The sequence below is a fragment of the Drosophila obscura genome, unplaced genomic scaffold (genome assembly GCF_018151105.1).
Source record: "Drosophila obscura isolate BZ-5 IFL unplaced genomic scaffold, ASM1815110v1 contig_151, whole genome shotgun sequence".
Classification (NCBI taxonomy): Eukaryota; Metazoa; Arthropoda; class Insecta; order Diptera; family Drosophilidae; genus Drosophila; species Drosophila obscura.
Window position 1 is genome coordinate 1,903,905 of NW_024542737.1, and position 15,070 is coordinate 1,918,974.

A 15,070-nucleotide genomic window follows, 5' to 3' on the forward strand; every position below is an offset into this window, starting at 1 on the left:
TGATACATTTGATTTGTATGGGAAAAATTTTCAGCAGCATGGGGAAATGGAGTAGCAGCAATGCTGTGCAACTTTAGCACGGAATGAGCAACAATCTGCATACCTTGGGAAAATGGATATTATGGACTTGAGATATTGTTTGTAATTTCAGGCTCCAAGTAATGCAGAAACTACTCAGTCTCTTATTAAAAGACATCAACGAAATTGTGTAGCTCATGGGTACCAATAATAGGTATCAGAACCGGGATAAATGTATATATAAAACACAAAACATATGCATAGGTAGGTAAAAAATAACTCAATCTTACGAAAATGCAATATTAATGTTTCAAAGCAGCCTGAAACAACAAATTTAACATCAATTAAAGGAAATAAGGTATACCAAATCCCATACGCATAGAAGAAACTTGGTTGACCAGCAACAATGACGTTACATTTAGTCAACATTTAAGTTTTATGCTTTGGCTGTTTTTGTTTGAACCTTAATATGTAAATAATCCAATAAAAAACTGTTCTGAAAACTAACCAATCTTGTACTCAATTTATGGATGAATTGGATAAAACTATTTTTTTTGGGCTGAAAGGGCTAACTAGTTAGTAATATTAAACGGAATTTTAAAATCGAGGAATATTGTCGTGTTCGTTAGTATATTTACGGTATATTTTGATAATGACATGGTATATTTCGGTATATTTCTAAGGTTATGCGGTATCATTGATAAATCCTCGGTCACACTTACCTGAACTCCAATTAAATTGTTTGTTGTTGTTTAAATCCCATTTTCAATACTTTGTCGGCAATTCTGAAAAATCCCAGGTCCAATTGGGAAATATGTGAATTTTCAATTAGGGGTCGTTTCAATATTCAAAGAGGAGAAATTTATAACTGTAAATGTCTAAATGTAATGTCCGTAAAAGTCACGTAAAATCTGGAAGCTGAAGCTGCACCATGTCTCTGGCGTTCGACCTGAGCGACTCCGCCGACGCTTATCACCCACTGGACAGCGGGAGCGGCAAAGACGCGGCGGCAGCAGTCCCACACAGACACGCGATCAGCATGAGGGTCTCGTGGCTCAGGCAATGTCGCCGCTATAAGCTGCCCGCCCTGATTCTAATAATGCTATTTCTGATGTCGTGCCTTGCGTACCGCATCCTGAGTGTACGTAGAAATTTGTCATCCTTTCATCCATCTTATTCATCGACTTATTTCCGCACAGGCCGAGCGGGACGCTCCTCCCATAGACGTGCACCGCAGCTCCCCGCTGCTGGACGCTTATGAGGATTTCAGCGCGATGCGGGCCGGCGACCTAAAGATGCGCATCGAGGAGATGGTGAGAATCAAGGTAAGTGCCCAACACATTGGAACCTAAAGTAGATCAAACCTTATCCGACTTTTCTTAGAGCACTGTGTCCGTGGAGCTGCGAGAGTTGGAGTCACGCCGCCAGAAGCTGCAGTCGGACATCAGTCAGTACAATCAAAAGATCGAGGAGCTCAAGCAGGAGCTGCTGCGAGAGCAGACCGAGCTAGAGCGGCTCAAAATGTCCGTGGAGCAGGCGCAGGTGGCCCAGCGAGAGGCAGTGCAGCGCAACACTCCCGATCTTGCCCTTCCGCGCACCCTCCTGCCTAACTCGCTGCCCCGAAAGATGAATACTGTTTCGACGGGCATAGCCGCCTCGTGTGCGATGCACAACTGCTTCGACCACTCCCGTTGCAGCCTCACCTCCGGCTTCCCAGTGTACCTATACGACCCCGACGAGCACAGCGTCCAACGAGCTGGCTACGACATCGATGGCTTCCTTAAGACGACTCTCAAACAGACTCTCGGCTACAACGCGCATATCGTGAGGGATCCAAAAGAGGCCTGCATCTACCTGGTGCTGGTGGGCGAGGCTCTGCTGGAGCAGGATCTGCTGCGAAACAACCGATACGCAGCCCAAGAGGCTGAACAGCAGCAGCCGACTGCTCCCAGCCACACAAACGACTGTCCCATCGACATGCAGAAGCTCTACAACCTGCCCTACTGGGGTGGCGATGGCCGCAACCATGTGCTGCTTAACCTGGCACGCCGGGACCTCTCCTCCCGCAGGACGAATGCACTGCTTCAGCAGAACACCATGCGAGCCATTGTCGTGCAGAGCGCCTTCGAGCTGGGCCAGTTCCGGCCCGGCTACGACCTGATTGTGCCCCCCATCCTGGGTCCGCCCGGAGGAGACGTTTGGCAGGAGTGTGCCAGCATGGTGCCCGCCCGCCGCAAGTACCTGATTTCGTTCCAGGGAGAGATGAGACCTAAACCAGACTCCCAGGCCTCCCACCCGCTGGACGACTTCATACTAGAACACTTGACGGACATGTCCAAGGGACCCACTCAGGATCAGTTCGAGCTACAGTTCCAGTGCGTGCCCGCCACGGAGCAGCAGGAGGCGGACTCTGTGTCCGACTGGACGCTCTGTGGTTCGGATTCCTCCCGCAAGCAGCTGCTGAAGGACTCTACCTTCGCTTTGATCCTTCCCCCGCTCAACGAGCGGGTGGCTTCTACCCTCATGCTGGCCCGACTATACGAGGCGCTGCGCTCCGGTGCCGTTCCCGTCATCCTCGGGGCAGACGAACTGCGTCTGCCATACGCGGAGACTCTGGACTGGCGTCGGGCGGCACTACTCATGCCCAAGGCTCGCATCACGGAGCTGCACTTCCTCCTGCGAGCCGTCCAGGATGCGGACTTGCTTCTTCTGCGGCGCCAGGGCCGCCTCATCTGGGAGCGCTACCTCAGTTCCGTTCAGGCCACGGTGGACACGGTCATAGCCAGCCTACGCGATCGCCTAGGCATACCCCCGCGCCCGGTTCCCCCTGTGGTATCACAAAGTGTGTTCAACAGCACATTCATACCTCTGAAGTCCGATCCGCCAGTGGGACTGGACACTGAACCAGAGGAGTCTCTTGGACCCATTGAGCCGCCATATCCGAGCCCCGCCTTTCGCAGAAACTACACGATCCTACGAATGCAGTCCAAGGAGGCCTGGAACGACTGGGTAGATCCCTTCTACATGTATCCCCAACTGCCCTTCGACCCTGCTCTTCCCTCCGAAGCGAAGTTCATTGGATCACACACAGGATTCCGGCCAATCGGTAAGGGCATTGGAGGAGCCGGGAAGGAGTTCAGCGAGGCCCTTGGCGGGAACTACCCCAGGGAACAGTTCACCATCGTCATTTTGACGTACGAGCGGGAGCAGGTGCTGATGGACTCGCTGGGCCGCCTTTACGGTCTGCCGTATCTGCACAAGGTGGTCGTGGTATGGAACTCACCCAAACCGCCGCTGGATGACCTTCGCTGGCCAGATATCGGAGTGCCAGTGGCGGTTCTGCGCGCCCCGCGCAACTCGCTCAACAACCGCTTTCTGCCCTTCGATGTAATCGAGACGGAGGCGGTCCTCTCGGTGGATGACGACGCCCATCTGAGGCACGACGAGATCCTGTTCGGTTTCCGTGTGTGGCGCGAGCACCGCGACCGTGTCGTCGGTTTCCCCGGCCGCTACCACGCTTGGGATGTGAGCAGCAACAACATGTGGCACTATAACTCCAACTACAGCTGCGAGTTGAGCATGGTGCTCACCGGAGCGGCTTTCCTGCACAAGTACTACATGTACCTGTACACCTATCACCTGCCGCAGGCCATTCGCGACAAGGTGGACGAGTACATGAACTGCGAGGACATCGCCATGAACTTCCTCGTGTCGCACATCACCCGACGGCCGCCAGTGAAGGTGACTTCTCGGTGGACGTTCCGCTGCCCAGGATGCCCGGTTTCTCTCAGCGAGGACGACACCCACTTCCAGGAGCGGCATAAATGCATAAATTTCTTCAGCCAGGTGTTCGGCTACACACCCCTGCTGAACACCCAGTACCGGGCGGACTCGATCCTGTTCAAGACCCGCATTCCGCACGACAAGCAAAAGTGTTTCAAGTACATCTAGATCTAGTCGGGTCGGGGCACCCACACCCGTATCCATCCAGAAACGATGAACCACAACGGCGGCCGCTTCACTTACTACGCTAGACAACGGCTCCCAGTCCGAACCCGACTCCTAGTTCAAAGCACAAAGTTATGTACAGTATATACTACGTAGCCCACTGGAGGAGAACTTTGACTCAAAGCGTGGCGCTACTGATAAGCAATATGAGATTAACCAGTCACCTTTTCCACGCGAGTTCATCTGCTAATCTTGCCTAGCTTCTCACTTATACTATGCACTGTGCATGTTCGTGTGTCTGCTTCGGCCTGCCGGATATGCCGGAGATACCAAAACAGATTGTAAGTCTTTTACTTATCTGTGTCTTCGTTTTCTTAATTAACCTAAGTTACTATGTAAGTATGTATATGTATGACCCCCACTTGACTCTGTATATAGCGATCAATTAGACGATTCCTGTTCTTTTCATGTACATATATCGTGCATCACGTTTTATCTTGATATAGTACTAAGACGTTGACTGCACCATCCATTTGATGCATCCGAAGTGCCACCAAGCCGAAGCTTGTTCTCTGCCAAGCATCCCTTATTCGTAAGGGATAGGTCAAGCGATTGATGAGCCGCCAATAAATCAAGTCGTGACATGGGTACTAAATTATTAGAATATTATCGTTCACCGCAGACCAAATAGCACCTGGCATTAACTATCATTTGTTTCGTATATTTTTATATCAGAACCTGGGGAGAGAATACGGTAGCAGACATATATAATACATATATCGGAGGATAAGTAACACTCGCTTGTTACTTCGACATGCGCAGCTCCGGAGACGATTACCATCCTTTGGACAGCAAAAGCGAAGAGGAAAAAGCGCCGGTTGTGGTAAAGACTGACTGGATAGGCCACTGTCGGCGCGATATTCTCGCCCTGCTGCTCATGCTGCTGTTTCTGATGTCCTGTCTGGTGTACCGCATGAAAAGAGCTCACCAAATTAGGCTGGATATGTCTGCCGAGGCGACCAGACTAGAATCCCACATCCATAAGCTGCAGTGGGGCATCGGACAGCATCAGAAGGAACTCGTGGAGCTCCAGAAGGAGCGACTGCGAGAGCAGAAGACGCTGGAGCAGCTCAATATCGGCGTAAAGCAAGCGCAGGAGGCCCAACGAGAGGCAGTACGAAACACTCCCAAAATTACCCTGCCGCTCAGTTTCCTGCCCAAATCACTGCCCCGAAAGATGAATACTGTTTCGACGGGCATAGCCGCCTCGTGTGCGATGCACAACTGCTTCGACCACTCCCGTTGCAGCCTCACCTCCGGCTTCCCAGTGTACCTATACGACCCCGACGAGCACAGCGTCCAACGAGCTGGCTACGACATCGATGGCTTCCTTAAGACGACTGTCAAACAGACTCTCGGCTACAACGCGCATATCGTGAGGGATCCAAAAGAGGCCTGCATCTACCTGGTGCTGGTGGGCGAGGCTCTGCTGGAGCAGGATCTGCTGCGAAACAACCGATACGCAGCCCAAGAGGCTGAACAGCAGCAGCCGACTGCTCCCAGCCACACAAACGACTGTCCCATCGACATGCAGAAGCTCTACAACCTGCCCTACTGGGGTGGCGATGGCCGCAACCATGTGCTGCTTAACCTGGCACGCCGGGACCTCTCCTCCCGCAGGACGAATGCACTGCTTCAGCAGAACACCATGCGAGCCATTGTCGTGCAGAGCGCCTTCGAGCTGGGCCAGTTCCGGCCCGGCTACGACCTGATTGTGCCCCCCATCCTGGGTCCGCCCGGAGGAGACGTTTGGCAGGAGTGTGCCAGCATGGTGCCCGCCCGCCGCAAGTACCTGATTTCGTTCCAGGGAGAGATGAGACCTAAACCAGACTCCCAGGCCTCCCACCCGCTGGACGACTTCATACTAGAACACTTGACGGACATGTCCAAGGGACCCACTCAGGATCAGTTCGAGCTACAGTTCCAGTGCGTGCCCGCCACGGAGCAGCAGGAGGCGGACTCTGTGTCCGACTGGACGCTCTGTGGTTCGGATTCCTCCCGCAAGCAGCTGCTGAAGGACTCTACCTTCGCTTTGATCCTTCCCCCGCTCAACGAGCGGGTGGCTTCTACCCTCATGCTGGCCCGACTATACGAGGCGCTGCGCTCCGGTGCCGTTCCCGTCATCCTCGGGGCAGACGAACTGCGTCTGCCATACGCGGAGACTCTGGACTGGCGTCGGGCGGCACTACTCATGCCCAAGGCTCGCATCACGGAGCTGCACTTCCTCCTGCGAGCCGTCCAGGATGCGGACTTGCTTCTTCTGCGGCGCCAGGGCCGCCTCATCTGGGAGCGCTACCTCAGTTCCGTTCAGGCCACGGTGGACACGGTCATAGCCAGCCTACGCGATCGCCTAGGCATACCCCCGCGCCCGGTTCCCCCTGTGGTATCACAAAGTGTGTTTAAGAGTACGTTTACGCCGTTGGTGGCAAAGATTAGATTAACCATTGAGCCGGCGGAGTTTCTTGGCCCCATCGAGGCCGCATATCCGAGCCCCGCCTTTCGCAGAAACTACACGATTCTCCGGATACAGTCCAAGGAGGTCTGGAACGACTGGGTAGACCCATTCTACATGTATCCCCAACTGCCCTTCGACCCTGCTCTTCCCTCCGAAGCGAAGTTCATTGGATCCCACACAGGATTCCGGCCAATCGGTAAGGGCATTGGAGGAGCCGGGAAGCAGTTTAGCGAGGCCCTCGGCGGAAACTATCCCAGGGAACAGTTCACCATCGTCATTTTGACGTACGAGCGGGAGCACGCACTGTTGGGATCGCTGCGTCGCCTCTACGGGCTGGCCTATCTCCACAAGGTGGTCGTGGTTTGGAACTCCCCAAAGTCGCCGCAAATCAATGTTCGCTGGCCGGACATCGGAGTGCCCGTGGAGGTTGTACGCGGACCGCGAAACTCCCTCAACAACCGCTTCCTGCCATGGGACATAATCGAGACGGAGGCGGTGCTCTCGATGGACGACGACGTTCAAATCGGACACGACGAGATTGTATTCGGCTTCCGGGTATGGCGCGAGCACCGCGACCGCATTGTGGGATTGCCTGGTCGCTACCACGCCTGGGATGTGAGCAGCAGCATGTGGCGCTACAACTACAGCTGCAGCTGCGAGTTGAGCATGGTGCTCACCGGAGCGGCTTTCCTGCACAAGTACTACATGTACCTGTACACCTATCACCTGCCGCAGGCCATTCGCGATAAGGTGGACGATTACATGAACTGCGAGGACATCGCCATGAACTTCCTTGTCTCGCACATCACCCGACGGCCGCCAGTGAAGATCACTTCTCGGTGGAGCTTTCGCCGTCTTGGTCTAAAGACTTCGCTTAGCCAAAGACCCAAGCACCTGGAGAACCGCCACAAGTGCATCAATTTCTTCAGCCAGGTGTTCGGCTACACCCCCCTGCTGAACACCCAGTACCGGGCGGACTCGATCCTGTACAAGACCCGCATTCCGCACGACAAGCAAAAGTGTTTCAAATACGTCTAGATCTAGAACAGGAATGGATTTTCTATCGATTTCGTGTACTTCATATAGTAGGTATGTATTTTCCTCATTTGCACAGAGAATGAATGTGTGTTTTGTTAGTACAAAGTAGTGATAATGCTGATTAGTAAATACAGATATATATAGTGTGTGTATAGATACTAGTAGGTGTCAGCAAACGATCTTCAAACTGAACAAAAATAGGAAAATGTAAATATCGGAGGATATGTGACATTTGTTCATTCCCACGCGCACTTAATGCTAAATATTGTAGATAGCAAAAACTACGACTACAAGATCTACAGATACACATACATGAATATGAATTCATAATGCTTATCTATCGTACATATGTATGTACGATATAGACATATATATATCATAGAATAGTATAGTATAGTGTCTGGTGGTGTACAAATCGTATAGCTGTGGACTGTGTGTGTGTTCGTTCTGTGGGGGTTTGCACGCGAGTGGCCGAGTTGAGACCAGATCAGATCAAGGCAGGCGGATGCCGCTGATGCTGCTTGTATCACAATTCAAACAAGGATCCAGGAGGGCGAGGAGGGGGAGCAACTTAATTAGGCAACTTAAATAATATTTATACAACTTAGTCGAAAGTGCTACACTAGAAAATAGAACTTGAATTTTGGAATCGATTACGCCACAACGGTAAAAGCGAGTTCCAGTTCGTGATGGATTTGGTCGAGGGGTGATTGGTTGCTTCCTGGTGATTTTGTGGTGATTGATTGGCTAGTGTTCCTGCAGGCTGAGCTTAAGCGCCTGCTCGATCATCTCCTGCTCGCGCTGCCGTTCCAGCTCGTACTTCTTTTGGTCTTGCTGCGAGAGGCGCATTGCCATGGCCAGGTCCGGGTCCACATACCGGAAGCCCCCATCGTCGTCGTCCTCGGAGGCGGGCGAGCCACTGGCATTGGCATGGGCCCCAAGGAGCGACTCCTGCAGCACCCTGTGGACGAAATGGAACACGAAACACACACAAAGCTCGGATAAGATGCGATCTAGCAGTACAGGTGGGGAGACAAGTGAGGGTGTGGGGTGGGAGGACTACTTGAAGATCTTCTTCATGTAGCTGAGGTCGTTCTTGAACTGAGCACCCGCCGATGCAGAGCGGCCGCGGGGCTGCGGCTCGAGGAGTGAATGGGGAGACGGCGAGTGCCGTCCGTAGTGGTGGTGGGGGGAAAGCAGGTGCGAGGAGAAGCGAGGGTGACTAGCATTGGCGTTTTGCATCTGTTAGCATCCTGTAAAGATACAAAAATGTGAACCATAACGTACCGCTGCAGTTGCTCGTCGTCCTCGGGCAACATGTCGGATCCGACAACGCTCTGGCCGCGCAGCACCTCCCAGATGTCCACCTTGTCGTCGGCCTCGGCTCCGCAGGCACCGCTGGTTTCCACGAGACTCTGCTCGATGGCGTACTGCAGCATGTCGTCCTCGTCCAGGGGGATCTGGCGCCGGACGTCGCCGCCCCGGTTTGTGTAGTGACTGGGTATATCGAAACAGCGATCGTCCACCAAGCAGGTGACGCGGTCCTGCTCCTCCAGGGTGGCCACGTACTCCACTGGCGTGGTCATGGCGAAAACGTTGCCGAACGTGATGCATGCGTTGAGGACGTGGAAGAGCGGTATCTCCACCTTGACCGGGAAGCCGGCTGGCAGCTGCATGGTTATAAAGTCTTTCAGTTTTGACACGTGGGGACTGGCCATGGTAGACATGAGGTCCAGAATCGGAAGCACCTGCTCCTGCAGTCGTATCGGATGTTCCTCGGCCAGCCATAGGTTGGCCTTGAAGCGCTGCACCTTTGTGCTCAGATTCTTAGGCTTGCCCACGTCCCGGCCATGCAGGTCGACCTCGTCGCTGAAGTACTCCTCGGGCGTAACCGACGACCTGGGCGTACTTGCGCCCGATGCGCAGCCAGAGCTGCCATTGCTCTGGGGAACGGCTGGTGAGGAGCGCCCACCGCTTTCGCTGCCCGCCAAAAGGGAAGCTGTCTCCCCAGGACGCGGCGAGGGTGTCTGCAGTAACAGGTTGGTTAACCCAGAGCAAGAGTTAGACCATGCACTACAATAGATGGATTCTACTTACGCGCTCTTTGAGTGCAGCGGCTACGTCTGTGGGAGGCACGTAGTCCTCATCGGCAATGCCCAGGAGACTGTGAAGAGGCGTTCTCGCTGTTTTGTTCTGCGGGTGGTTGAAGTTGCAAGAGATTCAATGGAGATTGTACAGGAGAAGTCTTCACCTTGATTTGCTCCTCGCTCAGGTGATCCATGCGCGTCTTTGTGACAAACTCCACATTGCTGGCCCCATACACCTTGCAGTTGTAGCCATTGATGGCCTCAGACTTCTCGCTGCGCCAGCCCCAGATGCCGCACTTGTTGCGCTCGAAACTGATTTTTTCCATCTCGATATTATTGGTGATGACGGGCGCATTAAGGCGGGCACGTACAGTGCCCAGGGCGGGGGGAATGGCCACAATGTCCCCGATATCGCTGCTCATCTGCTCCACCATCACTTCGTTCGTATCGTGGTCGATCTCGATCATCGTGGCAGTCTCTTCTGCGGGGAAAAAGAAAGAGTGAGGTCAGCTTAGGTAGGACTAGTGTTTGGAGTTGAAAGTCGGAGTCTTACTGGCGCCCTTGAAGATGTACGACCGGTTCCCCCTCTGCCAGGTGTTATTGTCGAAGCCCAGCAGGGTAGTGTCTATGCGCACATTGGCCCCCCGCTTGTAAACCTTGTAGGTGTCGCTGGGGCAGAGACGCGACATCAGCGGCACCCATGACGTGAACTCCCACTTCATCTCTATGTAAAAGTCGGGGGCGTCCAGGAGGTGTTGCAGCAGCTTGGGCACGTGCGTCACGCGCTGGACGTGCCGCTGAAGGTCACGCACCTCGATGATGGCAGTCAGTATGTCAACGTCGCCAGTGCACACGGCCTCCTGTACAACTAGGGGAGAGATGTGAGGGAGACTGTTAAATCTTTATCAGCCAGAGGCTATCTGACGGTGCACTTACTTGACCAGCCTTCGTGCTCATAGGTCGCATTGCACTTGGCTGCTAGAAGGCACTTGACACAGGGAAGATTGGCCAATCGCACAGCCAGCATCAGGGGGGTGCGTCCCCGCGGATCGATTTTTTCCTTATCATTCTGAAAGTTGATGAATTGTGCCGTTTATGGTTATTGTTATTTCTCTGCTGGCCGTCGGCTGTCGGGGAACGCGCTAATTCAATTAGCGCGCACACACACCTGTCCGGCTTTGCCTTCAGCCACAATCACAGACCAGCCACAACCACACCCACCTCACCCACAATTTACCTGGTCGATTTGCAGCTCGGCCTGCAGCTGCTCCACGTCGCCGTGCCAGATGTGCCAGTGGAGCGGATACTCCACCTTGATTTCGTCCAAGCTCTTCATTTCGTCCAAGTTTCGGCCCTGCCGTTGCAATTGCAATCGTCACCCGCTCGCCTTTTCTTTTAATTCGCAAATTCTTTTGTTTTACAGGGTTGTGATGTATCGAAATATTCATATATATTTTTTGATATATTTTGAGGAGATATTTTTGCTATCGAAAATACCGATATTTTCTGAAACTTGACGCTGCAAAATCGAACTTATAACTGCATTATGAACCGCATAGTAAATGAACAGTCGAATAAACAAACACATAAATTGTACAAAAAAAGGAATTTTATTCTATTGCTAGTCTAGTACTAGTCTGCAGCTCTGATCAAAGCTGTGACTGATAACGTGACTTCTCATCTCTAGCAGGCATCGATAGTCAACAACAACAGTGACAGCTGTTCGCCTGAAAAACTCCAAATTAAATAAAATTAATTAGTTAATTGCCTAAAACCTGCGGCAAGTTTACCGTAGAACAAGTATAGCAATTGGAACACATCTCAGCTAGTCCTGGAGCGTATGTGGTGAGCACACAAGTCCTTTGATTTTATTATATAAACATGAGTGAAAAGGCAGCGAACATTAAAAGGGTCCTTGAAAGACAAAGTCGAAAGGCCCTTACCCCCCTCAAGGGGGGTAATAGTGACAGCCAATCCTTCCCTGCCACATAAACGGATTCCATTTGGCCCGGCGAAAATGTGGGATTGCAGCTGCTGCAGCTGCAACACAACCACACCCCCAAGCCCATCACGCATACAAAAAAATGAGTTGAAAACAGTTTTCCATTAACTTGCAGGCCACCATGCAGCTGCTGGACTAGAGGGATTACCTAATCAGACGAATGCACCGGACTGATTGCATTTTCTTGGCACTCATTTCCACGGACAGATATAACACGGTGAGTCCGAGTCGGCGTCCGATGCCCACTTATCAGCCACTTGGCGGTAATTGAGGCATTAATTGGCCACAAGTGCATCCCAACTAAATGTGTTATTCATGTTCAATTCAATCTGGTCCACAACTGCCGCTGGGAGGGCAAGCGATAGCGATCAGCTCAAAACGTGTGGGGGGGACTGGCCCACGCTCGTCATTCTCCTCCAGTATCAACAGACGCGCCACCCACAACGTTACGCGACCCATACACGCGAGTGTGAAAAGTCAATTTTAATCAAAAAGAAAGTTCGCAGATCCGTTAGTGCCTCCATCTCCCTTTCTCGATCACTCGATTGACAGTGTACAGACATGCTTGTCGCCTGTGGATATCGCTTGCGCTCTCGGCGGCTGTTTGAATTTAAATTTTTCTGAACTGGCAAATCTCTAACGCTCTCTCTTTCTTCTCTCTCTACTCTCATGTTCACTCGTTGCAGCTATGCTCTTTGCGCGTAGGCGGCATTTCTTCAAGAGGTGAATCCCCATGTGTGTTTGTCCCACTAACCGACCCCCGATTAATTTGCTTTCGTAGTTTACTTGTAGCCGTACGAAATCCGTTTGTGTTCCCTTATGATTTCGACCTGCACTCGCGCGGCACCTATCGTAGTAGTGGCATTAGTCACGCTTGTATTGCGTTGATATCTCGGCCGCTCTGCTCTGACTGTCATTATCAAATTGCCTCACCACTTACTCACTGCCTCATTGACCTCACATGTACATACATCATCGTTTAAATACATCCATTCCCAAAAGCACCACACGTAAATCCCGCGCCGACTCCCACCGCCACTATCACCAGTATCAGATCGGGTACAAAGGTTGGCATTAAGGAATTTTTGGCAAAAGAGTGGGGATCAGTTTGTGCTACGCTCGGGTTCGGTTCGGTTATCGCGGCGCCTTGCATGCTTCTCGCTTTGGAAAAACCCCCTTCCCATTCTCCCAAAAAAACCTCACAAATAACAAACTAATAATCTAGAAATCTGTTTGCTTCTCTCTCCCCACGCGTCAAAATAAATACTCGATAATAATTCAAGTACGCATCCGGTCAGAATCATTCGAATCCGTTGACTCCCGATCGAATCGAACCAAAACCAAACCATATCTTAATTCCCATAAGCATTAGATCGAAAGTGACCAAAACAATGAGTGGGCTTCATAGTACTATAAACACAATTTGCTATGCTACAATCATTCCCGGAACGATCTTCATTAGTTGGCTAATTGGGCTGTAAGTATCATCAAGCTCCTCGCACCGATCTCGAGTCCCCCGGCTCGATTAGTTGTTGTAAACGTATCCCCATTACATTTGTATAAACCTCCTGATTTGTCGTTATTTACTTTTGTCATCGTGTCATCGTGACATTGACATTTCGGGCACCGCCGACTCTGCTCCGCTTCCGTATTCTGTTTCCGCTGGTTCCCACTGTACCACCAACTCCATCTCATCCACATTGCCACCTTTCATCTTCATTTTATGTATCTCGTCTCGTGGTAATATTCCCCCCTTTATAGTCACCATCATTCACCCCCGTCATTCAATCATGAAAGCTAGCTGAGTTAACACGGGAACACACTGACACCTCTTCCTCCACAGGGTGGGCCTGCGCTGCCTGCAAGTATGCCTGCTTTTCTTCATACTGGTATTGGTGGTGCTGCCTCTGGTTTTCCGCTATTCGGTGACGCTCCAGCGAGGAATCCTCTTCCTCACATTCAGTAAGTAGTCCTCCACACCCCAGGAGACAATCATCGACAATCCTAAGCCAATCTTGCATATTGCAGTTACCTACCCAAAGGGCCTCGACCTCACCAATCCCGCCGGCATCGGACTCTACGCGACACGGAACTTCTACATAACCGTCAAGGAAAATGACTCGGACGAGGATGGCGTGCGCATCGGAGTGTGGCACGTGCTCCCGAGGAACGCGGTTCGCCGCTTCAAGAGGGAGCTGCAAGTGGAGGAGGCCTTCGACCAGGACATCGCACCAGATGAGCGCAGGGACGACGACTACGAGCAAGAGCTAAGGCTCATGGCTCCGGCCATTAAGTCCGAGTTCCCCTCGATCGTACCCGAGAACGAGCAGCTTTTCTACGAGCGTCTACTGCGGATGCCCGGCGGGACAGTCGTTATCTACTTGCACGGCAACACGGCCACCCGGGGCAGCGGCCACCGCTCGGAGGTGTACAAGCTGCTGCGAAACCTCAACTACCATGTGTTGTCCTTCGACTACCGCGGGTACGCCGACTCTGATCCCGTCTCGCCCACGGAGGAGGGCGTGGTAAGGGACGCCATGATGGTGTACGAGTACATAGCGAATGTGACCTCCAACCCGGTTATCATCTGGGGTCACTCTCTAGGCACGGGCGTGGCCACGCACATGTGCGCCAGGCTGGCCCATTTGAAGGAGCGGGCGCCGCGCGCCGTCATCCTAGAGAGCCCGTTCACCAACATCCGGGACGAGATCCGGCTGCACCCCTTCTCAAGGATATTCAAGCACCTGCCCTGGTTCGACTTTGCCATCTCGCGACCCATGTACAGCAACCGGCTACGCTTCGAATCGGACATTCACGTGCACGAGTTTCCGCAGCCGATTATGATTATCCACGCCGAGGACGACGTGGTTGTGCCCTTCCACCTGGGCTACCAGCTGTATCGCATCGCTCTAGACAGCCGTAGCCGAGCGTGGGGACCCGTGGAGTTCCACCGCTTTGACCGCAGCAAGCGGTACGGCCACAAGTATCTGTGCCGGGCCCCCGAGCTACCCGGTCTGGTGCAGCATTTCGTGGAGAACTATCGCAAGGCCGTTTACTAGACTCGACCCTCCATTCTATTTATTTTAATTACTATACACAATTTAGTCTTAACTTAGTTTTCTACCGCCACCATGTTCCAAATTCTTCACCTTGTACAAGCAAATTAAACGAGCTATTTGGATAGAAACAAGAATAACTAACTTTAAAGTGTCCGCCATTTATCTAGAGTGAGCAGAGGCACGGGCAAGGGATTTCCCCCAATTGCATCAAATCAAGAGCACTTGAATTTAACTATTTTAATAATAAAGTGATCGCCAAATACTTTCCAATATAGGTCGCTCATTTTATTACCCTACCTTACCTTTAATTAGGAGTGTAATCTACATTTTGTACTCGTTCCCGCTAGATACTTACATTTGATTTGTATGGAAATAACAAATTTCAGCAACATGGGGTAAGAAA

General features: G+C 52.0%; 4 protein-coding genes across 9 annotated transcripts; 3 read left to right on the forward strand and 1 right to left on the reverse strand.

The window, feature by feature from the left end:
• Positions 1-735: 735 nt before the first annotated feature.
• On the forward strand, positions 736-4,442 carry LOC111078211 (exostosin-3). 2 transcript variants are annotated; one of them, XR_005967520.1, is made up of 4 exons: positions 736-1,159; positions 1,218-1,343; positions 1,402-4,361; positions 4,416-4,442. XR_005967520.1 is itself a non-coding variant. In XM_022372783.2 (3 exons), exons 1-3 carry the CDS (start codon positions 950-952, stop codon positions 3,967-3,969), a joined length of 2,904 nt encoding a protein of 967 aa, XP_022228475.1. In that variant the 5' UTR covers positions 736-949; the 3' UTR covers positions 3,970-4,438. The 2 variants fall into 2 exon arrangements, 1 of the variants encoding a protein (XP_022228475.1); XM_022372783.2 differs by having other exon boundaries at positions 1,402-4,438.
• A 78-nt stretch (positions 4,443-4,520) lies between these two features.
• Positions 4,521-8,183, forward strand: LOC111078212 (exostosin-3-like). Its single transcript, XM_022372784.2, has 2 exons — positions 4,521-4,613; positions 4,702-8,183. The coding sequence occupies exon 2, from the start codon at positions 4,781-4,783 to the stop codon at positions 7,517-7,519; it is 2,739 nt and encodes a 912-aa protein (XP_022228476.2). The 5' UTR covers positions 4,521-4,613; positions 4,702-4,780; the 3' UTR covers positions 7,520-8,183.
• LOC111078213 (ankyrin repeat domain-containing protein 13D) lies at positions 7,558-11,102 on the reverse strand. 2 transcript variants are annotated; one of them, XM_022372785.2, is made up of 7 exons: positions 10,844-11,085; positions 10,543-10,675; positions 10,160-10,474; positions 9,771-10,087; positions 9,617-9,712; positions 8,807-9,546; positions 7,558-8,480 (listed from the first exon to the last, which is right to left on the reverse strand). In XM_022372785.2, exons 1-7 carry the CDS (start codon positions 10,940-10,942, stop codon positions 8,267-8,269), a joined length of 1,914 nt encoding a protein of 637 aa, XP_022228477.1. In that variant the 5' UTR covers positions 10,943-11,085; the 3' UTR covers positions 7,558-8,266. The 2 variants fall into 2 exon arrangements, with proteins under 2 accessions (XP_022228477.1, XP_022228478.1); XM_022372786.2 differs by lacking the exon at positions 7,558-8,480 and adding an exon at positions 8,507-8,741 and having other exon boundaries at positions 10,844-11,102.
• Positions 11,103-11,293: 191 nt separating this feature from the next.
• On the forward strand, positions 11,294-14,869 carry LOC111078214 (lysophosphatidylserine lipase ABHD12). Of its 4 annotated transcripts, XM_022372789.2 has the most exons (6): positions 11,294-11,451; positions 11,724-11,825; positions 12,295-12,331; positions 12,892-13,085; positions 13,452-13,570; positions 13,637-14,868. In XM_022372789.2, the coding sequence occupies exons 4-6, from the start codon at positions 13,000-13,002 to the stop codon at positions 14,665-14,667; spliced, it is 1,236 nt and encodes a 411-aa protein (XP_022228481.1). In that variant the 5' UTR covers positions 11,294-11,451; positions 11,724-11,825; positions 12,295-12,331; positions 12,892-12,999; the 3' UTR covers positions 14,668-14,868. The 4 variants fall into 4 exon arrangements, with proteins under 4 accessions (XP_022228481.1, XP_022228482.1, XP_022228480.1 ...); XM_022372790.2 differs by lacking the exon at positions 12,892-13,085 and having other exon boundaries at positions 13,637-14,869; XM_022372788.2 differs by lacking the exon at positions 12,295-12,331 and having other exon boundaries at positions 11,706-11,825.
• The last annotated feature ends 201 nt before the right edge of the window (positions 14,870-15,070 follow it).